Source organism: Hetaerina americana, unplaced genomic scaffold (genome assembly GCF_022747635.1).
Source record: "Hetaerina americana unplaced genomic scaffold, ioHetAmer1.1.p SCAF_18, whole genome shotgun sequence".
Classification (NCBI taxonomy): Eukaryota; Metazoa; Arthropoda; class Insecta; order Odonata; family Calopterygidae; genus Hetaerina; species Hetaerina americana.
Window position 1 is genome coordinate 4,102,818 of NW_027286741.1, and position 24,609 is coordinate 4,127,426.

Sequence of the window (24,609 nt, forward strand, 5' to 3'; positions counted from 1 at the left end):
TGTGTATGCCAAGCTTAGTACGTGTATCATGGTGACGGGCATTTTTGTTTTGCTTGTATGTATGCATTTTTCCTTTGGAAAAATGAGATTAGATTGTATGCATATGGAGTAGCCAGTGGTATAATTTGCAGCTTATGGAAATGAGGCCTGCAGGAGTGTCTCAGAGGTAAATTTAAGATAGCTCTGATGACCTGAATTTGAAAAATAAAAAATGTTGGCTATGGGTGAAGCCACCCCAGAATATAATGCCATATGATAATCAAGATTGAAAATTCAATTTGATGATAAAGACATTTGAGGATATTTATGGTAGTACTAAAATAAATATCTCAGCTGAGAGTTTAATTCAGTTTAAATGTTAAGCTGTCAATAGATATGGACCATTTTAGGGTTGATTCAAATCACCCAAGAAATTTATGCTTTCAGCAAATGTTAGGTCCTTATCGTAAAGTTTAACTGGCAATGCATTTTTGCCAACATTTATACTTACTGTTATTTGTACATTTTTTGATAGTAAGTTGTTTTGCAACCAATTTGTAAGGCTTATTACTGTGGAGTCCACTTTTGGCTGAAGCTCAGGACTGGTTGGTGTGAGAATTGTAGTATCATTAGCAAGAAGGGATTTGGCATCGAAGGTGCAATCTGGCATGTCATTTATGTGGAGTAGACATGGCAAAGGATCGAGGACAGAGCCCTGAGGAACACCTGCTTTAAACTCTTTTTACTGATTGGTCGTTCATTTTGTGATTTGTAGATGCATTAAGGTGGGATATTTCAACTACTTGATGTCTTCCCTGAAGATATGATCTGAACCATTCATGAGCCGGGTGGTACTCCACAATTTGTTTCAATTAGGTGAGACCTAAAAGTGCTCAGGCATATGCTTGAGATTTATCTGAAACATTTGAATACAATTTAAAGGTTAAGATCTGATCCATGTTAAAGCTATGCCATTAATCCATGTGCAGTGGATACCTTGTACAACAGGCATAATTCATTCCATAATCTTTCTTGTAAATCAAATGCTTTTCTTCTTTCTCGGAATGAAGCAACTGGAAATGTGAACTTGATTTTTTAAAGCAAAAAGAATCGACATGAATAGTTTATTATTTAAGATACAAACCTAATTCATTTACTCGGAAGCTGTCTCGACACCTTTGATTTTGCTTTTTTTTTTCCATAAACCATGAACACAGTAATCAACCCGAAGGTCGGTTTGGTAGGTGATGGTAGAGATCACCCATTACCAAGCCCTATACGGAATGTGAAAATTCACACATCAGGGTAGGGGGGCCAGTTCCTTTCCCTGTGCCGGTTATGGTTTCCCAGGAAGACCTGGTACCCGAAAAATCACTTTAGCTTGGGTGGAGCTGCAGGTGCCCAGAGTGCCTTGCCCGGGAATCGAACCCGGGACCCTCTGGTCAGCAGTCCAACGCTCTACCCACTGGACTACCGCGACCCGTTGATTTTGCTTATGCTTCATAATTTTGCATAGATACGACTCAGGATTATCATGAAATATGTATCTGGTGTGCATCACCATTGCCTTATTAGGGCGATGCCTTGCACGTATGGTACAATACAATAGATTTCTGTGACCTCCATATCTCATGTAGCATGCTGTTTTGGACTTAACAGTTCTTGAAAGCTCGTGGAGTTTCTGAATGGTAAACAAGCAGTCGTGTGATTTTCAAATCACAACTTGCATTTGTGCAAAATAGCAGTGTGAGACGGCCTTTTAAGTTCTTCTCATAAACTTCCAGACCCACGTGCGGCTCCCCTTAAACTTCAGCCGTTGATGATCCTGACATCTTCTAACAAGGTTGGCAAAAATCACTTCCTCCTTATCACAAATGACATTATTGTTAATATTATTGCTTTGCCTTTATCCTTATGAGAAGCAACCTTTTAATATCATTGAGGATATGTGCTCGTTTCATAGATATTCTTATCACTCTCTTTGAAGCATCTATCCTCTTAATTTTGTCTTTGTTCTTGAAGAGAAGGCAAATTGTTGATGTTGACAGATTGTTGATTTGCGCACTAGATCAGCCAGGATCACACCTTGTTCCCGATTTTCATTGACTTTACTTTTCATATCTCCTCTTATTTTTATTCTTTTGTGGCATTCTTTTAACAGATTTTTCATTGATCAAGGCTTTTGAAGGTAATCAATGTTTGGCTCTCTCACTATGTGACCTCTCTTCAGCTTTTGACTGTGTTAATCACACAATTCTCGTTAATAAGTTGAAATATTATGGTTTTAAGGATACTGAACTAAAATTTATTTCTTCCTATTTATCCGATTGTAAGCAGTCAGTTTATGTAAATGGTAAACAGTCAAAACCATTAAATATTAAATATGGTGTGCCGCAGGGCTCTGTGCTAGGACCTCTTTTATTTCTGGTCATGATTAATTACTTGTGCCCCAAAATGATTACTGACTGTGTCCTCTATGTGGATGATACTACTTTTCTACATAGTTCCCCCCATCATTCTGATGCAATGAAAAGAGTTCCTATTATACTTATAAAGGCAGTGGATTGGTTTTCTGCCAACAATCTCCTTATGAATCCCGATAAAACTCAGCATCTTCTCTGTACACTAAAATCTGCTACACGGGATACTGTCCCTGTGAAACTGCCGGGATTTTATTTAGACTCCAAGTTAACATGGAGAGTGCTCATATTCTACACATTAGGAAGAAACTTGCACGAGCCTTATTTCTGCTCAGGAAATTGAAATTATATGTGAGTAAGGCCTACTTAATTAATGCATACTATGCATTCTTTCACTCAGATATCACTTATGGCATTAGACTTTGGGGGCATGCATCTGATATTAAGCTAATCTTTGTGATGCAGAAAAAGACAGTCTGTACCTTATCTAATTCATGTCCACTTGAACACTGTAGACCTCGTTTTTTAAATTTAAAAATTATGATTCTACAATTTATATATACTCTCTTCATTTGTTCATGTAAAAGAAAATACGAGGAGGTACTCCACTAGGGCTGACGTGCACAGCCATAACACCAGAGCAAAGTCTAATATGGATTTTCCATACTGTAGGCTAGATAGGACTTACAAAGTTGAAGGTCTACCTATCAAATTGTTTAATATGCTTCCAAAATCTGTAAAGTCAGCCCGCAATGTGGTGTTCCACAGGGTGCTGTGTGATTGGCTTACCTCCAATCCGTTATACTCAATAGAGGAGTATTATGAGCTCGACTTCACTAGCCTAAAATTACAAGGTCTAGCGTGAGTAGAATACTAGGTGTATGTATGCAAATATTTTCAATACAAGTATTTTATGTGATTTTATATTGTGCTGTATAGTATATTATCTATGAGCAACTATATTCTCCTATAAAAAGCTTCAATATTTGTAACAAACTGTACAAATGTGAAAAATGACGACATCTACCATATGTGAATATGATAATAAGATGAATAAAATTATTGGGATTAATTTGAAAAAACTTACAAACTGTTATTATACCTTGCACCAAAGAATCACGAATAATACCCTGCCGGCCTCGGTGGCGGCGGGGTAACGTCCTCGCCTACCAACCCAGAGGTCATGGGTTCGATTCCCACCTAGGTGGATTTCCCTCCATCTAGGGCTTGGTTGTATGTGATTGTCGTCAAATGTCTGTAATGTAGGGTTAGGTGGAAGAAGGGACTATTAGTCCCAACCTCGCCCAATTAAGTCGAATAATAAGTCGAAATACAAGTTTGAAAAAATGTGTGATCACTTGCGACTCTTCAGATACTTGTGGAACGAGTGCTATACACAAACTGAAGTAGCTGGGATGCAATCATTCTGGGGATTCCCCTCTCTTCGCCACTCGCTATCTGTGAAGCATCTCATTATGCCAGTCATTTTCGGGACTAACACTTTTGCTCGTAATGCAAACTATTCGCTTTGCAAGGTGCTCGTTAAGCAAGGTTCCAATATGCTCATTAGTTTGAGAGTAGAGGATGTTGTGATCTAGAATATCAAATGCTCTAGAGAGGTCAAAAAGATCCCAATTGTTGACACTTCAATTGTAACTCATCATCAGGACTGAATTGTAATCTGGATCCTATCTCATCCTGGGTAACAGTGTGAATTAATTGAGCTGGTCCTTAATCTATTCCTAACCATAATATACTACCTTGATCAAAAATTTCCCGGAATTTATTCAGAAAATTAAAAATACAAGTTTATTCATCTAAATCTATATTGTCCCCTTCAAAGTAATCCCCATCGACTGCAACACACTTATGCCAGCGCTTGATCCAATCCTCGAAACATTTTTTATATTCGGTTTTCGGTATGTCCATCAGTGCTTCCTGCGATTTTTCCATTACTTCCTCTCGGCTGCTAAAACGCGTTCCCCGTAATGGTTTTTTAACTCGATTGAACAGAAAGAAGTCACAGGGAGCCAAATCAGGTGAATTCGGTGGCTGTTGGATGGTATTTGTTGCATTTTTCGTCAAAAAATTACGAATAATGATAGCACTGTGCGACGGTGCGTTATCATTGGTGCAAAATCCACGAGTTTTCTGCCCACATTTCTGGTCTCTTTCGGCGAATTGCTTCACGCAAACGTCTCATAACGCCCAAATAATACTCTTTGTTTACTGTCTGGCCTTCTGGCAAAAATTCATGATGCACTACACCGTTGTAATCCATGAAAACCGTCAGCATTGCCTTCTTTTTTGACTGAAAACGACGTGGTTTTTTTGGTCTCGGCTCATTTGGTGAACGCCATTCACTTGCCTGATGTCTGGATTGCGTGTCGTACTCATAAACCCACGTCTCGTCTCCAGTAATGATCCTTTTGATGAATGTGGGATCGGATTCAGCCTCGCAAATCATGTCTTTTGCGACGTCAACACGGTCTCTTTTTTGCATGAAATTGAGGTCTTTTGGCACCAACTTTGCTGCTACACGACGGAAACCCAAATCATTAACCACAATGTCTTGGGCGGATCCATAGGCAATGTTCAAGTCCTCCGCTATTTCTCTGATGGTTAATTTGCGGTTATTGACCAACATTTCTTTTACTTTATCAATTTTTTCACCGACTTTCGATGTCGATGGTCTGCCACTGCGTTCATCATCTTCGATTGACTCACGACCACTTCTGAACCGCTCGTGCCACTGGTAAACGACCGTTTTTTTTAGAGAATCGTTGCCGAAACACTTTTCCAACATTTCCAACGTCCGTGCGCCACTAAATCCGTTTTTTACGCAAAATTTAATACAAGTTCGTTGTTGCAAATTTAAATCCATTTCTGAAATTGTAAAAAATCGCCAACACACACAGAGATAGATGTACTCTTGGCTACGTAACTTTTGCAAATGTCAAGTTATGACACTAAGATTTAAAGGGAATATCAACAACAGATGTACCAATTTAACATAAAAAACAGAACTCAAATCGGAATGATGGGAGCGCCACACGGTGGTTATTCCGGGAACTTTTTGATCAAGGTAGTATTCTAACTGATATCTCCCTGAATCACTTGTCATTGTCCATGTATGCAAATATCTATTATGAAGTGTCAACCTAGTGTTTGTTATGATTAAACCGTCTCATGCAAAACTAATTTGCTTTCTCCTTGCGGTCATTCCTTGTTCATAAACTGTAGTACCCTACCCTACTCCAATCTCATCCTTTGCCTGCCTCTGCATTACAATCAGCTATAGCTATCAGGTGGTTCCTATAATGGGCTGTATACTATGTTTACTTATCTATTTCTAGGTGGGGATCGAGATGGTGCGGGGGCTAAGGTACTGGCTTCCCACCCAGAGGCCCCGGGTTCAAATCCCAGTGGTGAATATTTTTCAGAGGTATCTCGATCCCTACTTGAGGTGCTTTGTGGAGGGCACTTTGAGCGAGTACGCCGTCCGTCGGATGGGACGTTAAGCTGCAGACCCCTTGGCGCCTTTCATAAAGAGTGGGCTAATGCCAACACCAGGTTTCTCTCCACCCTCCTCCCTTTCCTGTTCATCCCCTATGGCGCAAATGACCTCAGCTGTCGGTCGCCTCCCCTAAATACTAATACTTATTTCTAGGTGCAGCTACTTGTTGGCATGTATCCCTGAATAATGACCAAGTGTGTTGGTTCAGCTTTTACTTCTGCTGACGCTACTCTGTCACACACTCAATGTGAATTACATTTCTTATATTCCATAACAGTATTGCTACTCCAATCTGGCTCTCTTCCCTTCACTGTGTATTATTACATAATTATTGCTTCAATGATCCCCTCTATCTTTTAATCTCACCTCGCATAGCCTTAAAACATTGCTATTTCTTCTCTTCATCTCGCACTTAATATGTCCTATTTTCCTGTCCTCAAGATCATGCTGACAACCCAAGGATTTATTCTACCTGGCTTAGTGGTCCCCCCTGTGTCTTCTTCTCTGCTGCTGCTGCTGTTGATTTCACTGGATTTCAGTTGATGATGACTGTGGAAACTTTGCCTCTTGCGCTGTCAGGCACAACACTTGTCCGAGTGGGTGGGGTCCTGCAGTTGCAGTTCTAGTCATTCTTGCACATTTGTCCATAATCATATCTTGGGATAAATAATTTGGTGGGCATGGGTCGTGTGATTGGGAGCTATTATCATAGCCCCCACCAACAGCTCTAGGGATCATCAGAATGCACAAGGCCCTCCAACACATCAAGAATGTAGTGCATGGGGAGGCATTAACATATAATATACACCACATTGAAATATGCTGTACTTCAGTGAAGTAGATCAAGAGATAGATAGATAGATAGATAGATAGATAGCGGTCTTTATTTGGGCGAAATTGAGACCAAATGGTCCCTTCTTCCATTTAACCCATCGTTATATACATATTATATTAGCCATTTAAACTTACAGTTACATTCAAATCTAAACATAAACACATAGAGATAGACATAAATTCATTAATCCAAATTTGCACATCGAAAAGAAAAAAGTATATACATATACGAGGGTCATCCGGAAAGTAGTACCCGTTCGTGAAATAAAGACACAAAAGTAAATATTAACAAACATAAAAAATTTTATTTGAAAGAGGATACTTTAAACTACTTCTCAACATAATCTCCAAGCAAATTAAGGCATTTGTCATAACGTGTGACAAGTTTCTGTATTCCTGCTGCATAGTCCTTCGCCGCCAGCTCATTGAGATACGCGAGGGACCCATCTTGCACAAATTTTTGCATAATGCAGATGGTGTTTAACAATTTCATGAACAATTGTTCGAGAAACATTGGGAAAATGCTCACAGATGTCATCAATTGTGACGCGCCGATCGTTCCTCACGAATTCGTCAACTGAGCTCACCAGTTGGTCTGTAATGACAGACGGTCTCCCCGAATGCTCATCGTCGTGTGTGTTCCCCCTCCCCATGTTGAAGTTGCGACACCACCGCCGAACAGACGACTCGTCCATTACATTGTCTCCATACACCTCCTTTAATTGGCGATGAATATCACATGGGCGAACGTTTCTTGCATTGAGGAATTTAATCACTGCCCTCACTTCACAACTGGCGGCGTTCTCAATTTTTTTAAACATTGTAAACAATCACAGAAACAACACAGGCAATGCTAGCGTCACGCAACTTGGCTCAGAGAAGGCAGACAAGCCACTGAAGCTATCTGACCTCGTCCAGCGGCTACTCGCGTCGTCAGCACTTCATGCGGCACGAACGGGTACTACTTTCCGGATGACCCTCGTATATAGACACACACATACACATACACACACATATATACCTATATGCATACACATAAATACACATATACATACATATCCACACACACATACATATACACACATAAAACATACATACATGCATTCATACACATGCATAAATACATACATAAGTACGCACATACACACCCATACATACATACATATACATATATAAATTAAGAATACTCCTTCAAATACTCAAATTAAATGACAGTGAAGATAGAGTACAATAAAATGAGGAAAGTCTAAGCAAAGAATGAGGTTTGTGGGAAAAGCTAGGGAGAGCGTGGCATTGCTCAACTAGTAAAAACCCACGCAGGAAAAACACCCACGAAGAGAAGGGGGGTGTCAAAAACCTGCGAAAACCCTATTAATTAGAGGAAAGATACATGTACATTGTAACAATCATTTTTACAGAGTATACATATTATTAAGTTACTGAAATTGAAATGGAGAAATTAAATACATTGACAACACATGCGGAGTAATGAGAAGCGTGATGTTTCTAAAAATAATTACGCAAACTCCTACCGCTTGAGATGACAAAACAAAAAGCAGGGTAAAAAACAAAGTAGACACAGTGATCTGTATAACAGCTGAGTGGAATGACGGAGGGATACTGGTTAAGTTAAGTACCTGAGGAAAATGAACTTGTGAAGTGCTCTTCTAAATGTTGTTGTTGATGAAGAGTTTTTTATATCATCTGGGAGAGAGTTCCACAGACGGCATGCTGTAACATGAAAAGATTTGTGATAGATTTCCGTGCGATGGTGTGGGACAAGAAGTTTGTTATTACCCCTGGTATTTCTGTTGTGGATTGAGTTGATGAAGAGGAAGTTTTTGTATAGATAATTAGGGGTGTGCTTTGAAAGTATTCCGTAGAGAAGTGAAAGAATATGTAAATGCCTGCGGCCTTCTAGCTTTAACCAGGATATTCTATTAAATGAGTCGGAAATATGATCGTACTTCCTAAGATCACATATGAACCGCACACAGGAATTATGGGTCTTCTGGAGTTTGGTTTTTAGTTCGCCTGAAAGGTCTTGGTATACTACATCACAGTAATCAAAGTGGGGTATGAGAAGAGTGGACACAAGAAGCATCTTTAAGGAGGGGGGAGCAATGTGCTTTAACCTTTTCAGTGAATGCAGGGATGAGTTAATTTTTCTGCAGATAGCAATTGCATGATCAGTCCAAGATAATGTTTCATTTATGGTTAAGCCTAAATTATTTACTGTCCTTAGGTATGGTATGATAGATCCTTGCAATTTTAGTGGTGGTAGTTTATCAATACTTATTTTAGAATGTATTTTATGGTATCCAATTATGATGGACTGACTTTTGATTGGGTTTATTTTCAATAAATTTTTTATTCCCCATAGTGACAAAGCAGCCAGATCTCCATTAATTTCGTTTATAATTGTAGGTAGGTCTTGAAGGCGGGAATGGTGATATATTTGTAAATCATCGGCGTAAAGGTGATGATTGCAATTTAAAATGCATTTACTAATATCGTTTATATACAGGGAAAAAAGCAAAGGTCCAAGAATGGATCCTTGTGGAACCCCTGTGTATTTGAAGCCAGTTAGAGGATGAATTAGGTGTAGTGACACTTTGGAATCGGTTACTTAGGTATGAGCGAATCCACAGTAAAGACGAGGAAGAAAAATTCAGGTTTTGAAGTTTTGCTAAGAGAATATCTTTGTCAATAGAGTCGAAGGCTTTGGTAAAGTCTAGGAGAGTCATTATTGTCACCTCTTTGCGATCCATGGATAGTCGGATGTCATCTGTTATTTTAAGGAGAGCGGTAGCTGTGCTGTGAGAGGACCGAAAGCCAGATTGTAGAGGGTCAAGTAAGTTATTTTCATTCAGAAACTTTGAAATTTGTTCGTGAATGAGTCTCTCGAATGCTTTTGATAAAGGAGGCAAGATGCTGATTGTTCTGTATTCAGCAATGTTAGTGGGTGTGGATTTTTTGGGGATGGGACGGACGAGGGCACGTTTCCAGAGGGAGGGATATGTTTCAGTTAAAATAGACCAATTAAAGATATGAGTTAAAACAGGAAGTACAATGGGAAGTAACTTTTGTATGAGAATAGCTGAAATTCCGTCAGCTCCATCTGAGGAGGACTTGATTTTTTTGAGGGCCTGGAGGACTTCCATTTGTGTGACGGGAGAAATGTTGAATGAGCTTCTAGCAGAAACTGGAGTTGGTTCAGAATTTTGCAAACTGTATATGTATTCATTTTTTGCATTAAAGTCGATTTCCGTCGGTGGGGTTGTGAATAAACGGTTTAGGTCGTCTGGAGAAATGTCAGCAGGTAGGGAGTGTTGATTTTTAGTTTTTCCAACACCAAGGTACTTCAAGCTTTTCCAAATATGTGACGGGGGCTCTTTAGATATTTGGAAGGCATATCTGATTTTGGAATTTCTAATGACTTGTTTAGTTTTGTTACGCAGTTTTTTGTAGATATTGAATACATTTTCGTTTTTATGTTTTTTAAACAGGCTATAGACTGCGTCACGCCTACGCATCAAGTATTTTATTTCATCTGTTATCCAAGGGGAGTGTGGTTTGGACAGTCGGATTTTTCTAAACGGGGAAAGAGAAAGAGCGTTTGAAAGAATTTCTAAAAAGAGAAAGAGCATTTGAAAGTTGCCAATAATAACCGCAGGTATCCTGGTTGGTGCAAGTGTTAAAATTTTTTAGACAGTCAACTCTTCTACTCCAAAGTTACTTCGGCTCAAACAACACCAAGTTTTGTATTGCCTATACTCATAGGACAATGTTGTGCTGCACGGTTTGTGTGAATTAGTTCAGCATAGTTAGTAATGACATGGCTGAAAATGGCAGGTGATTAGTAATGGGCTGATTGTTTTGCAGTGCCCTAGCTGCCATGCTGGTTGTTGATTTTCGTTAATGTTGCTTAATGCATTTAGCTTACTTTAAATAGGCTGGATGAATCACCCATTACAAATGGTTTCCGTTTCTCCTTGGAGAAAACAAAGCACTTACACTTCAACTGGCTGCGATATATCCATCCCCATTAATGCCATGCTTTGGTGGCAGAACTCTTAATTTCTTGTGCCATTTCTCGTCTGTTAATAACTGTTCAAACTACCCTGAGTTACTTTTCAGAGTTGACTCTGCACTGATTTTGGCATATTTTTATAGTTTGTATTATTTGTGAATCATATTCTTTTATTAATTAGTAAGTAGACTTCGTTTAATTCATTGCAATTAACTTTATTGGACTTGTGGACAGAAATGAGCCTCATTTGGAATGTAAATGAATTTTTATTCTTGTGTTTTTTATCTTATTGAAGTTAATGAACTTATTAGGAATAGAGAAATAAAAGAAACACATAAAATCAACAAGAAAATGTTTACGATATTCTCTCCCATTGTAATGTGCTGGAAATGAAAGCCAGTCAACACTATACCAAAGTTCCTTATAAGTGCTGTCTGCTTTCAGGTGTGATTTGCATAGTCAGTAGGCACCTGTCATTATTTTTAGAAATTCTATTTAAAGAAGAAACAAATATTATAAATTCTAGAGCTATATGGTTGGGAGCATAGGGTCATGGGGTCTGGTCATGATGTCGTCAAGACATAAAGGAGAGTCTACTAGGCTCACGATTAGGATGTTCAAGGTGGTTGGTTCAACATTTTTGGGAACATTGCATAACAACCAATTTAAGCATGTAATGGGAGGGAAATATGTATATGTTTTAACTAAATTTTTACCATTTTTAGTAGTTTTTTTTACAAGTGTATATTTTGGATTCATTATTTTCATGTACAATCAGCCCTAAAATTGGTTCCCCATCTCTCAATTGAACTTCATAAAGGAGTAGTGACCATCTTTTATATTACAAACGAATAATGGGTGAGAGGAACATTAATAACCTAAGTATGATAAAATCTAACGTGGCTAAACAATGTTGATTTGGTTAATAAATAACTTGGTACAATTCTTTGTATTTTACGAGTAGTAATACTTGTATGTCTAGATCAAAATGTTTCAAATTGAAGCCTTTGATCTAAGACAATTTTCAGATACTCATTACTAAAGAAATTCCAAATTATGTAGGTTGAAGTATTGTGCTTTTCCATGTTGTCCTCTCTTGCTTAATTAGTGATTAAAGCATACATGTTTTTGACTCATGGCTCAATCCCACATTTAAACCAATAACAGGACATAAGCTAGGCCTCTGCCATGACTGGTATCTCTTTCAGGGCACTGAAGTTTGGGGTATCCAATTTCCCAACCCTGTTGGTGTGGCTGCTGGGTTTGACAAGCAAGGGGAAGCTGTTCGAGGCCTTCAAAGACTGGGTTTTGGGTTTGTTGAAGTGGGCTCAGTTGCACCCCAACCGCAGCCAGGCAACCCTCGACCGAGAGTGTTCCGACTTGTGGAGGATGGAGCCATCATCAATCGGTGTGTGTGTGGAAGTTTTATTTCTTTTTTCTTCATTCTATCCTTAAATTGTTGTTTTGTTTTCTATAGACATGTGAGAGTATTCACTCTTCAACTGGCCGATTAATTTTTAAACCGGTACTGTTTCTTAATTTATTTCTGAAGCCCTTGCTGGTTTACATCCACACATGCCTGCCTCCCCCCCAATTTCTTCCTTCTACTGCTCATTCTCCTGGCATAATTTTCACACATTCCACTTAACTATGTATAGAAATTGCATCCAACAAATGTAGTATATCTTCTCCAATGCAACATCTACCCTTCTTTCTACATATGCCAGAGAATGGAACATTCCCTTAGTCTTTCATATTAACAGTTCCCATTTTTCCATAGAAGTCTATCAATCCAGTTGTCATTTCTACCCACTGTCACTGTGATCATAGAGTTTGTGCAAAAAGAGTGCAGGTATTTACTTAATGGCTGTGTCTATCTTTGAGGGCTGGTGCACCAAAGAATTGAAATCCATGCAAAGTCACTTCTGGTGATTATTATGGCGGAAGACTCGTCTCAGTTCGAACAGAGGGACGTCATTGTGATGCGCCCCCGAAATATCTCACGTCAATCTGTGTGGGGTCCGAGCATAAATAGATTCCTTGGCCATCGTGGTATTTGTTGGTCTACTCTCTCAGTCTGGGAGAGGGGTTGGGCATTGCCACAAACCCAGCAAGGATGGCTTGCTTCAAGGCAAGCGTGGGAGGCATATCTCTCCTTCCCTATCTAGCATTTCCCTCTCCCTCCCCCATTCTCTCCCACCCCCCCCGAGCTGAGTGCAGCTCACCCAGAATGCCACGACTGCCCCACTGTGGAGGCCATTTCGCTCGATACAGTTCACTTGGGGCTCAGTCAGTACACCACATGCGTAGGCACACACAGTGAAACTTTCATTGAATGTTTCAATCAATCCCCACCATGCATAACCCTTCTCCATCATAGAATTCTGCATGCTGGAGGATGTGTACATCAGAATCGCACTGTAATCTAGTCTTCTATTGATGTCAGCGATACCTCATCAAGTTACTCCTACCCTGTTTTTCCTCCTGCACCTCCCATTACAAAATAATGCGATTCCTCAACTAATCCCCTGCCTTATGTATTGGTACCTTGTCCCATTTGTATGGGCATGCATCGCCCTTACCATGTCAACTGCTATGGTACACGATGCAAACTCATTCCCTCATCATTTGCCCTGCTTCCATTGCTGAAACTGCCTCTGCCACAAATGGCACAGGTTTGGCTTGCTGGCAGAGTGTATCAGTCTTTGCCTTCTCTCCCCTGGATTTGAAATCAAAGACTATAGCATTCCTGTATTTGCCTCTTTGTTGCTGTCTAACTCTCCCACCTATATGCCTAATCCTAAAACCCTATCCTACCTTCTGGCCCTCTCCTCTTCACAAGCCCCACCCAATTGTTCGTTAGCATGGTCAGATAATTGAAAGATCCCCTGGCTCATCCCTCTCCTCCCCTAAATTCCTCCCCTGCATCCCCCCCCCCTTGCAGTCCCTGCCCTCATTCCCCTCCTTGCAGCATCAGGGCTTGTCATCCACCATTCACACATTAGCTCAATTTCTTCTGGAGGTTTTCCTTGATGATGACATTTGCCAAAACCCAGGCTTTTTAATAAAAACAAATATGTGGGTAATCCAGGTTGTTCAACCATTGTGAGACTAATAGTATTTTCCTGTAGCCTGCCTAAATGTTTTTGTTCATGCTGGCCAATGTGGAGGGTGTGTGCATGGTAGCATTGTCTCTAGACATAATATTAGTGTTGCACATAGAATACTGTGAGACCCAAATTGTTTTTAATTTAAGAATGGTGAATATTTATCATATACTGAATATCTAATGGTGTGTGGTGATCAGGGATCATTGTCTATGACTGTGAAAGTTCATCATTCAAAGTTTTTTACCCCTTTCCTCTTTGAAGTCTCCTGTTATTTACACTTTATCTATTGTGCTGCTTATTGTAATCATGGGATGGAGTACAGTAATGAAGAAAAGCAAATGTATGGAAGTGTCATCTGAAAACTTAAGCTGTTTGGTTGCGTGTTAAGGTCAGAACTGCTCAATTGGCAGCAAGGATGTATCCACAGAAAATCAAAAATCCAAATTCACTGGCCTTTCCATGTGGAATTCAATTATTTCATGGCTTTTGCTTCTTTAAACCATGTAACCAACCAAGGCCTTTTAATTTTTTAGCTATGGATTCAACAGTGATGGGCAAGATGTCATCCACAAGCGTTTATCTGACCTGAGGAGTAAGGATGGTGGCACTGTGTTGGTGGGGGTCAACCTGGGCCGGAATAAGGATTCGGCTGATTCGATCCCTGACTACATAAGTGGAGTGCAGAAGTTTTCTGATGTGGCTGATTATCTTGTCATAAACATTTCCAGGTACAGTTCAATAGCTTAAATGGTTTGATTTGGGAAACCAGGATTGGTGCATGGAATGTTGGTTATTTTTTCAAGCTCCGTAAATTTGTGTCTTACATTAATATATGAGGGTAATCCCAGAAGTACCTGACCCAACAAAGAAAACAAATATTTTGGTAAAAAATGTATTTATTTGTAAGAATAATCTCCTTTCAGCTCCAATGAGTTTGTTTGCAGCCCTTGATATCTCTTCATATAGATATTCCCATTTTTCTTCTATCAGGTCCCTGTCCTTGCTCATAATTTTTTTTAAAACCTTGCTGATACAACTTTCTTTTCCTTCCTGAAAATACTTCTCAATTCCATTTCGAAAACCATCTATCCTGCTTTATCTTTATGAATCCGACCTTACCCTTCATTATTGCGGAATTATGGTCTCAGTTCGCATCCACTCGCAGGAAACTGTGAATAAAGCAGGCTGTTCCTAAATTTGTGTCTAACATTAATATATTAGGGTAATCCCAGAAGTACCTGACCCAACAAAGAAAATACAAAAATTTTGGAAAAAATTATTTATTTTTTAATATAATCTCCTTTCAGCTCTATACACTTTTTCCAGCGATGTTCGATACCCTTTTTATGATAAGAACTGTCTTGCTCCTCAAAATAGCCATTAACTGCCGACATCACTTCTTCACGGTTAGAAAATCTTCGACCACCGAGCCATTTTTCAAGTTTGCGAACAGAAAATAATCTTAGAGGGCTGAATCTGGTGAATAAGGTGCATGAGGTAGCCATTCAAGCTTTAATTAATGAATTTTGGCCATTGCCAAAATGGATTTGTGAGCCGGTGCATTGTCTTGATGAAACAACACTTTCTTCTTAACCAAATGCGGCCGCTTTTGCTTGATTTTTTCGCTCAAACGTTGCAATAAGTTTGCATAATGCTTGCCATTGATAGTTTTTCCTTTTTGAAAATAGTAAATGAAAATTATCCCATGCACATCCCGAAAAACCAATGCCATGACCTTGCCTGTAGATGAAACGGTCTTCGCCTTCTTGGGGAACCCTTTTGAAATCATTGTTTTGTTTGTTCTTTTGTCTCGGGCGTGAAGGAATGGACTGACGGAAGTAATGAAGAAGACTTTGAGAAAAGTGTAATGATTGCAATACCAAAAAAACCAAAAACAGACAAATGGGAAGAACACAGAACATTGAGGCTGGTTACTCAAGCATCAAAAATCCTTACTGGGATAATTAGCCAAATAATAGAAGGAAGAATGGAAGGAAACCTCTCAGGAAATCGATTCGGATTCAGGAAAATCCGAGGAGCAAGAGAGGCAATTCTCTACTTGAGAATTCTGGCTGAAAAAGTGATATACGTAAATAAGCCATTATATGTGGCTTTCGTGGAGACTTGGAGAAGGCTTTCGACAATGTCAAATAGAACAAAATGTCCAAGATACTAGAAGCACTTGGACTACAATGACCAAAGAATTATCCATAACCTCTACAAGTATCAGGTTACGACAATGCAAATGAAAAATGGAAGAAAAATAGAAGCCAAAATAAACAAAGGACAAGGATGACACGACAAGGATGCAACCCCTCGCCAGAATTATTCAACGTATACCTGGAAGAGACAATAAAAGAAACACAAGAATTGGGCATCAAAGGAGTCAAGGTAAATGGAGAAGAAATCAACATGCTCTGGTTTGCAGATGACAGCGCAGTAGTGGCGGAAAAGCGAGAGGACCTGCAAGCAACTCTTAAGTGCTATGGACCAAGTACTGGGGGAATATAATATGAACATCAACAAGAAGAAAACTATAACCCTAGTGTGTGAAAGAGAGTAGCTGATTGTCGATATCCTGATTCGAAAGGGTAAAACTAGAGTAGATGAAGAATCCTTCATATACCTGGGCAGCAAAATAACATGGGATGGAAGAAGTTCGACCGACATCAAGCCAAAAATAGCCCAAGCTTAGAATGCATTCTTGAAGAAGAAACAATACCTATGTTCAAAGAACCTAAGACTAGAAACAAGGAAGCAATTCATCAAGACTTTTGTGTGGAGCATAATTATTAATCATAAATTATGGAGAAAGATGATTAGAGAAGCCATTTGTTAAGGTGGTGCATTCATTGATATCAAGTAGATTACCTATGAATGTGTTATTTATCACTGAACTAGACTGAGCTGAGATTCGTGTTGGTGAAATATTGTTTTTTGACAGGTTAAATGATTTAATTAATTCAAGTAATATGATTTTCTTAAGATTATCGAATAGGATATTCACATTGAGTCCACACATATTAGCTTTTGGCCTCAAGGCAGAAGGGACATTGAGACATTGTCTAGAGCTGTGGAAAACTTGATGATATATTCACTAGGTGATCTGTTAGTACGCATTACATGATATCTTTTCTTATTTATTCATTTGATTTCTATTAGTTTTGAATTGAACTCAAATTTGGTGTGAATTCTCTTGCTGCCTTCTCTAAATTCAAATGCTATCAATCTGATTTAATTCTTCTCTCAAATGCCATGAGTAATGAGGGATCTTTGAGAGAATTATGTCTGGCCAACCAATGCCCATGATGAGAGGTGGTGAGGGAAGTAAGTCTGTGGCATCTGATAGTGTTGTTGATGAAGTCTGTTGAAGTAGTTTAGAATTTTGGTTCTGCCATCATCTCACATTTCTGACCTGTCCTGATTGTTTGCGGGTGCCAAATCAAAAGAGCAATTCTAACGAATGATGCATGTGAACTTGCCCAACAAACCAAAGAAGTGCAAACTAACCTTTTCCTACAGAAAGCCACTGTGCTCTGATGTGGGAGGGCTCTTGCTGGTAGAGTTCACGGAGTCTGGAGCGCCCTTAAGTGCAGTGACATGCTGTAAAACTCTGACCATCACCAAGAGTGATACAGAAAAGGAGGGAGACATTGTTTGCTTCATCATGGTGGCAAACACCTCAAGAAAGATGAGTGGCACGTTTTCTCTCAGTGAAGAATAAATGCAGTCATGTGTTCAATTTGTTAGCTGGTTTGATGCTTTTCCACCAAAAACCTGATGAGTTTCTGTGTTGGTACGTAACTGTGGACCAAACATGGAGAGGCTACTGCACTCTGGAGACAAAGGAGCAGTTGAAAGAGTGGATGTGTGAAGATGATCCAGCCCTGAAGAAGGCAAAGACAGTGAGATAAGTGGACAAAGTGATGGCCACATTTTTTAGGGATACATGTAGTGGTCTGCATCGATTACTTGTCAAAAGGACTAACAATAAATGGAGAGTATTATGCATCATTATTGCACTGATTGAAGAAAGAAGAAATCAAGAAAAAAGTCCTGATTCTGCAAAAAAAGAATACTCTTCCATCAGGGCAATGCTTGCGTGCACACCTGAGCAGTTTCGATGGCAAACATTGTGGAATGAAAGTGTGAATTATTACAACAACCACTGTATTCACTAAATTTGGTCTCCAGTGACTCCTTTTAATTTCCCCCACTTGAAAAAATGACTGGGTGGATAATGATGAACGTTGAATCAGGTCATTGTCAACACAGATGCCTATTTTGAGGACTTCTGGAACTCCTACTTGGCGTACGAAAGTTGGAGAAATGCTGGAAAAAGTTTTTCCAGCAAGAAAGTGATCATGTTGAAAAATAAACAAAATATACCCAAAATAATTTGTTTTTCAATTTTTTTTAGGACTTGTAGAACAAATCATTTTATTAACTTATAATCTTTGAAAGAAAAACACAGCAATGCCTCACTGGATTGCTAATTTTTTTGTCATATTCCTTGGAACATTTGAGGAAACTTAGATTCATTCTTTCAGTAAGTCATGGAACTTATATGATATAATTATAATATTTGGAAAATTAAGGTTCAATAATGTCCATTTTTATATATTTGGTGAACACCTGTCTTGATTGATGTCGATAGAACATTTCAAAATTTGAATAGTCTTTTATTTAGCCAAAAGTAAAATCCTTTGTCAACCATTTAATTTCAACCACCCCTCTTGTTCATCCCTTTCTTAAAAACTGAAGAAGCGCCCTCTATCCGCTGCATGGATTGATTGTAGTTTCGATTCTGGCATGTTATGGGAAATTCTCGTTTCATCCATTGTGACATATTGATGCAGGAAATGACTCTTGTTTTTCGTAAAGAGTGCTAAACACTGTTTGGAAAGTGTTGTCTGAATGCATTTTTATCTGCAGCAAATACACACAGCACCAAATTTGTGCAAAGCTTTGTCACGTGCAATGTCATCCAAAATGTGCCCGACAAACTCCTTTTATATCACATGTACGGTATGAGCAATGTCACACAACTTCATACGCCGATCTTCCAAAATCATATTGTGGACTTTTTCCATGATTTCCGGGGTGTGGTTGCACTTTTCGGACGTCCCTCATGTGGATGATCATCTCGGAGGTTTTTACAGCCACGGTTAAACTTGGCTGCCCATCTCTTCACGGTGGATATTAATGGAGAAGAGTCCCCATGCACGTACCGACATTTCTCGAATGAAGTTAGTTTGCCATCAAACATTATTTAATGAAGAAATTTATCACAGCGAGATACCTGATTTTTTCAATTTCTAACAACACGCGTACCACAACTGTTTCAAACGACTGCCTGCAGTGAACTGCTGGTTGGAATGTCTTGACAGTTTATGTGGCATTTAATCACAGTTGTGGCAAAATGACAGAAAAAATCTTGCAAGTAGTGATGCTGTCTATGTGTAAGGCCAAGAACTTTTCAGACTCCTTTTGTATTGCTTCTGTGACTCATCAATAATGCATGAACTATTGTGACTTATTGACTCAGTCAGTCATGAGGGAACTTTCCTAAGTGGGAGTGAAATTTTGCAAAGTACGAAGTCAAGAGGACATCTCATGAGACTCTCTCTGGTGAACCTTAGGAGAGGCTGCAAGTTGTGTCGACTTTGCTCAACAAGTGGCTAGCATGGGGCTGAAACTACAGTGCCCATGATGGGTCCCAAGCAATTTTGTGTTTGAGGTGGGGTTTAAGCATACCACTCACAGTAATCAGGGTATTTGCTGAGGATCGTTACATGAAAGCAAATTGAATTGGCTGTGATTTACTGAAATTTTACTAAAATACATTCAAATGGAGATGGTTCATTTGGCACATTATTTAAGCAGGGAGATATCTTCACCCATTGAAATGGCATCATTGAAGTTACCTGATGATACAATGACGATAAAACCATCTGCATATAGCACTGGTGCAGCAACCTGAACTTTAAGAAGTCTGTGAGGAAGATCACTGGCACCAATGACCAAAGGAGTTGGGCTGAGAGGGGATCCCCGGAGCACACCTTGAGGTACTGGTGTCAATACCAATGATTAGAAATTGATAGCAGATTGAGAAAGGACAGCAGAGTGGTGTCTCTGTTGAAGATATTATTAAGGCCATTTGTTTGAGATTCATCCTGATACCTTCTCATTTGAGTTGACTAATTTTAAGGACACGGGGCAACTTAATCAAAAGTTTTGGTGGAATCCAATTTCATACCAAGTGATTCTAATTTGTGATCTAGGGAAGAGAGAATGAGACCTATAATTTTAAAAGCTATGTTGTTGACTTCTTAAGCTTACGTTGTTTGAACAGTTTGTGCTTATATCTTGGTAAAAAAAAGTCTTTTCAGTGTTAAGAAAATTGATTGTTTGTGCTAATTGTGTATCATAAGTGTATGTCAAGGGGATTTCTTATCTCCTTGTGTAGGGAAATGACCTTAGAGATTTTGAAATTATCCGGTAAAACTCTAACGGCATTTAAAATTATTAATTAGGCAAAAAATGGGGTTTTAATTGCACTGAAACAGGTACGTTACTGGAATTTATTTTGGAAATCATCCAGGGCGAGACTAGTTGTTGTTCCAGGGTCATGAAGGATATCTGAGCTCACATTTAGTAAATGAAGTTTGTAAGAGTGATTTGGAAGAATAAGGAGTGCCAAAGAAGTCACAATTATAGGATGGTGTTATAGGTGAGGAAGATCAAGAAATGATCAAAGAAAATTAAGACCAAGATTTCTGATTTAGGAACTGAAATGCCAGATGGATGACTATTTTGAGAAGTTAGGAAGGGAGAAGTATTACTTATAGAAGACTTACTAATTTTCCTGACTTCTTTGGGTCTATTCCTAGATTTTAAAAAGTCTTGTGTCCATTGGATGAACATTTTTCTTCGTTGATTTTGCACCCATAGCATGAGCTCAGATGTTTATATTCAGATTTAAGGGAGTTCTTTCAAGGTAAGTGGGCACAAAAGACCAAATTTTATGAGTAAAAAAAGTAACCGAGTGCATCAGTGATCCAATTTTTATGTTTTTCAATTGGATTTCCCAATAAGAAATGGATGGGAAGGCATATGAACCGAAGATATAAAAGAGAGAATCCAGTTTCAAAGTTGGCATTATTTTAAACAAAGGACCAGTCTTTAGTTTTAAGGATGATAAAGAAATAGGAATGGGGAGTTTGGCAGAATGATAGTGGATGGATTAATATGGGCGGATGGATTTTATTGGAACGGTGGCCAATACAAAGAAATGGTCTAAGGTATCTGGTTTGATCACCTGTGTGAATATGGCTAGGTGATTCCAATTAGACACCATGTTATCCAGTGAAATCTCTGAATAGCTAGTGATGTGTGTTGGTTCCGACTCAAAACGGTGGGTTTTTAAAAAAACAATATTAATTAGATCATACTAATTGGTGCTATTGGTCAATGAATCACAACTAAAATCACCTGTAAAGACAAGTTTATCATCAGAAATATGCTTACTCAGTACATTCAATGATGACTCAAATTACAGGTATGCATATAGGATAGGGAATGTATGTATGTTTCCGGTGCATGGGAAAAGTTGAAAATTAGCAGTAGTTGGGCAATAAATCTTAAAAATATGAAATGGAGTGTCCTTGATTGTTATCTGTGTTGAAGCAACCTCGAAAGGCTTTTGTCCGTGTAGTTGCCACAGAGGCAAAGCAAATATTCTAAGAACATTTGCTGGGAATACATGGAGGAAATTAGAGAGAGGGTGTAAGTAATGAGTGTACCTGGAGTAAATCTTCCCCCTTATTCCGTAAACATGCGAATACCATTATCACTGGGTAATATGTGTCTGTTAGTAATATTGTCAGTATATTCTCCCCTAGGAAGCACTTTAGAAAAGGTTGTGTTAATGAGGAATTAAATTATGCTCAGGATTTCATATTAGAATAATATTTTTAACGAATAATTTTGCCTGATTTCCAGTTGGCTTCTTCCAGTGAATTCAGTCTTATAATGTGATCATTTATATGGGCTTGGTTTCATTGTGACATCATTGACCCATTCATGTTCTCCTTCTTAATCGATGACCATTTTTATGCTTTATTTTGCCAGTGACGGAATACTTTTTCGATCGTTGGAAAAAGTGTAACCATTATCCCTGTCAACATAATCAGGCTTCTGTATGGTTTCAATTTATTTCTTTATAAATTCCTTATATGCTTGAGGAAACATCAAACCTCTTTTGCCCTAACTCTAATGTTTTTTATCTCAATTTTGTGGTTCATTCCATTCCAAGTGTGATATGCCGTCACTAACAAACAGATGTATCTATTTATTTTAGCTCTTTAATATGTTTACAGTCAGAATTTTTGCAATATCAAGGTCGGACTGAAATAACACTTGCCACAGTTACATCTGGCCCCCTGTATGCTGGCGAATGATCTTTGGTTTTTGCATATTTGGTCAGTTTTTATAATGACACATGGAAGTTCTCATTATTCCTTTGCTCTCAGCTAGTTCTCAGTTGGTTTTTCAGTTGTTCCTGCCGTTCGCATAATTTATTTCTTACGGTTGAGGTTTAATTAGATGCCATCACCAATGTCTCTTCTGTTTTCCATTAATTAATTTCCAGAATTATGTTTATTGTGGTGATTGTTTAGGAACACCTTCATCAAATGCCTTTTCTCTGAGAGAGCCATGTCTAGAATTAATTGTGCTTCAGCCTACAAATCTATCTGGAGTGCAAGTGAAACCATTTTGTTAAAAACCACTTCTTGGGGATGAAATCCTTAAAAGAAATGTCTTCGATAACATTGGTTATTGGTATTTAATGGTACAAACTCTTTCCCCCTCTTCATATAAAAATAATAGCTGTTAGACAGTCATATTTGATCCCTGAAACGGCTTGTTAATTGACTTACATCTCAGAGGAATAGAAATCTGCTTTACTCGTGACAGCATGGAGATGGCTTCTGGAAAGCTGTCTTGGCTGCGTGGGACGAGGGTGGGGCACAAATGGAATGGGTTTTGAGTGAACGGTTGTTTGAAGATGCACATTCCTCTGTTAGCCCCAACACTCCTGGCCTCCGAGACCTGCAGGCGGAGAAGCCCCTGGAAGTTCTGCTTGAGAAGGTGATGGCTGCTCGGAATGCTCTGCCACCCCCCCTGCGTCGGCCCCTCCTGCTCAAGCTGGCCCCTGACTTAACGGCTCAAGAAAGGCGGGATATTGCATCTGTGATCTTAAAGGAAAAGGTTTTTTGAACTTTGCTAATGAATGTCTTTTCTATTTACCTGTTTAAATATTTATTTTTTATCTGTATATGTTTTATATTGATGCACATGTGGCGGACTCCGTTAAAAGTTACTCTTGCAGCACCTCCTGCAGTTTCTTGAATTTTACTTGAAATAATTTTTTACTCAAGCTTACCCAAGGTACAGTTAATATTGCAAAATATTCAAAAAGAGGTCTGCAATTTGCACAAAAAGGTTGATTGCATATGATTCTTACTATTTTTTCTGAACTAAAAATACTTGTTAAATGAGAATGATGTTTCTGAAGGTGCAATTCTGTAAGAAGTTGCAGAGTAAAACAAGCCATATTATAACATTTTTGGGACAACTAAACTTACACTGTGTTTTATAACTAATATCTGGTAATGAACTGAATTAATTTTCTCACATACATTGGAGATATGTTCATCGCACTTAGGATGAGGGTGGACGTAGAACCATAACAATTTTTTTATTTTTTCCATTATGATGTCACACATCTTACTTTCAAAGTCAAAATTGTTAGCTACCGACTGCCTTCGAGAAAACAACATCATTTGTGTTTTACCATTGTTGAGGACCATGCCATTACTGTTACATCATTCATACATTTTGCATTCCAAAAGTAATGCAATTGAATTTCCCATGCCGCTCCTATTTATTGGTCAGAGTGGGATCAAACCACGTGGTTTAGGTGGGAGGGTGACACTAAGCTTTGCCATGAAATTGGTCTCAGTGCTCTCCAAGCTGTGGAAGCGGCAAGACGTAAGTTATTGTGAACCTCTGCGCGCCGACCGTGTCACGAATAAAATGGAATTGGCGATCGAGCAACATTATGCAATTACTAAGTTTTGTGCTAAATTAAAAAAATCTCTTAAGAGTGAGAAATCACTTGGCATACTACCACACTTTAATTATTCTAACAACCAGTTTTTGACAGTGAGTGCCAAATGTCTTGAAAATGGTCGGAAAAATAAATTAAGTGTGCAAGTACACCAAGTGCTTATAAATCTCTATCCACACCATGCATCAAGTGTTGACTGTTGTGTAAATTTATTCTGTTAAACATCTCTTGCCTGCTGTGGTTTGGAAAACGGAGAAGGCTGGCATCATGGGGACAATTGCTCTATAAGCTTCTAACACCAGCATTTGACGCAACGTGGTGGTCCCAAACGAAACATGCCTCCACAGAATATGTGCAGCACTAATGCAAGGGAAGCTGGATGTGCGTCAGTTATGATTTACGAGAGGAAGGAATCGAGTTATTTTATAATGAGTTAAATTATGATACAATACTTAAATTTTAAATAAGAAAGAAAAATCTATTGAAAGTGAGACACTGGTTTTAGGGCTTTGGTATTTAGCTTCTGTAGGACAGAACTAAATTCTACATACTTAAATTAGTAAAACCATGAAAACTAATGG

The 24,609-nt window shown here is 38.8% G+C and overlaps 1 protein-coding gene across 1 annotated transcript in view; it reads left to right on the forward strand.

Annotated features, from left to right (window-relative positions):
• Nucleotides 1–24,609, forward strand: part of LOC139687246 (girdin-like) — a 176,818-nt gene that overhangs the window by 143,990 nt on the left and 8,219 nt on the right. The window contains exons 21-22 of the mRNA XM_071584380.1: nt 14,427–14,621; nt 22,983–23,166. Coding sequence (XP_071440481.1) covers nt 14,427–14,621; nt 22,983–23,166 — 379 coding nt within the window. The remainder of the gene's footprint in view (nt 1–14,426; nt 14,622–22,982; nt 23,167–24,609) is intronic.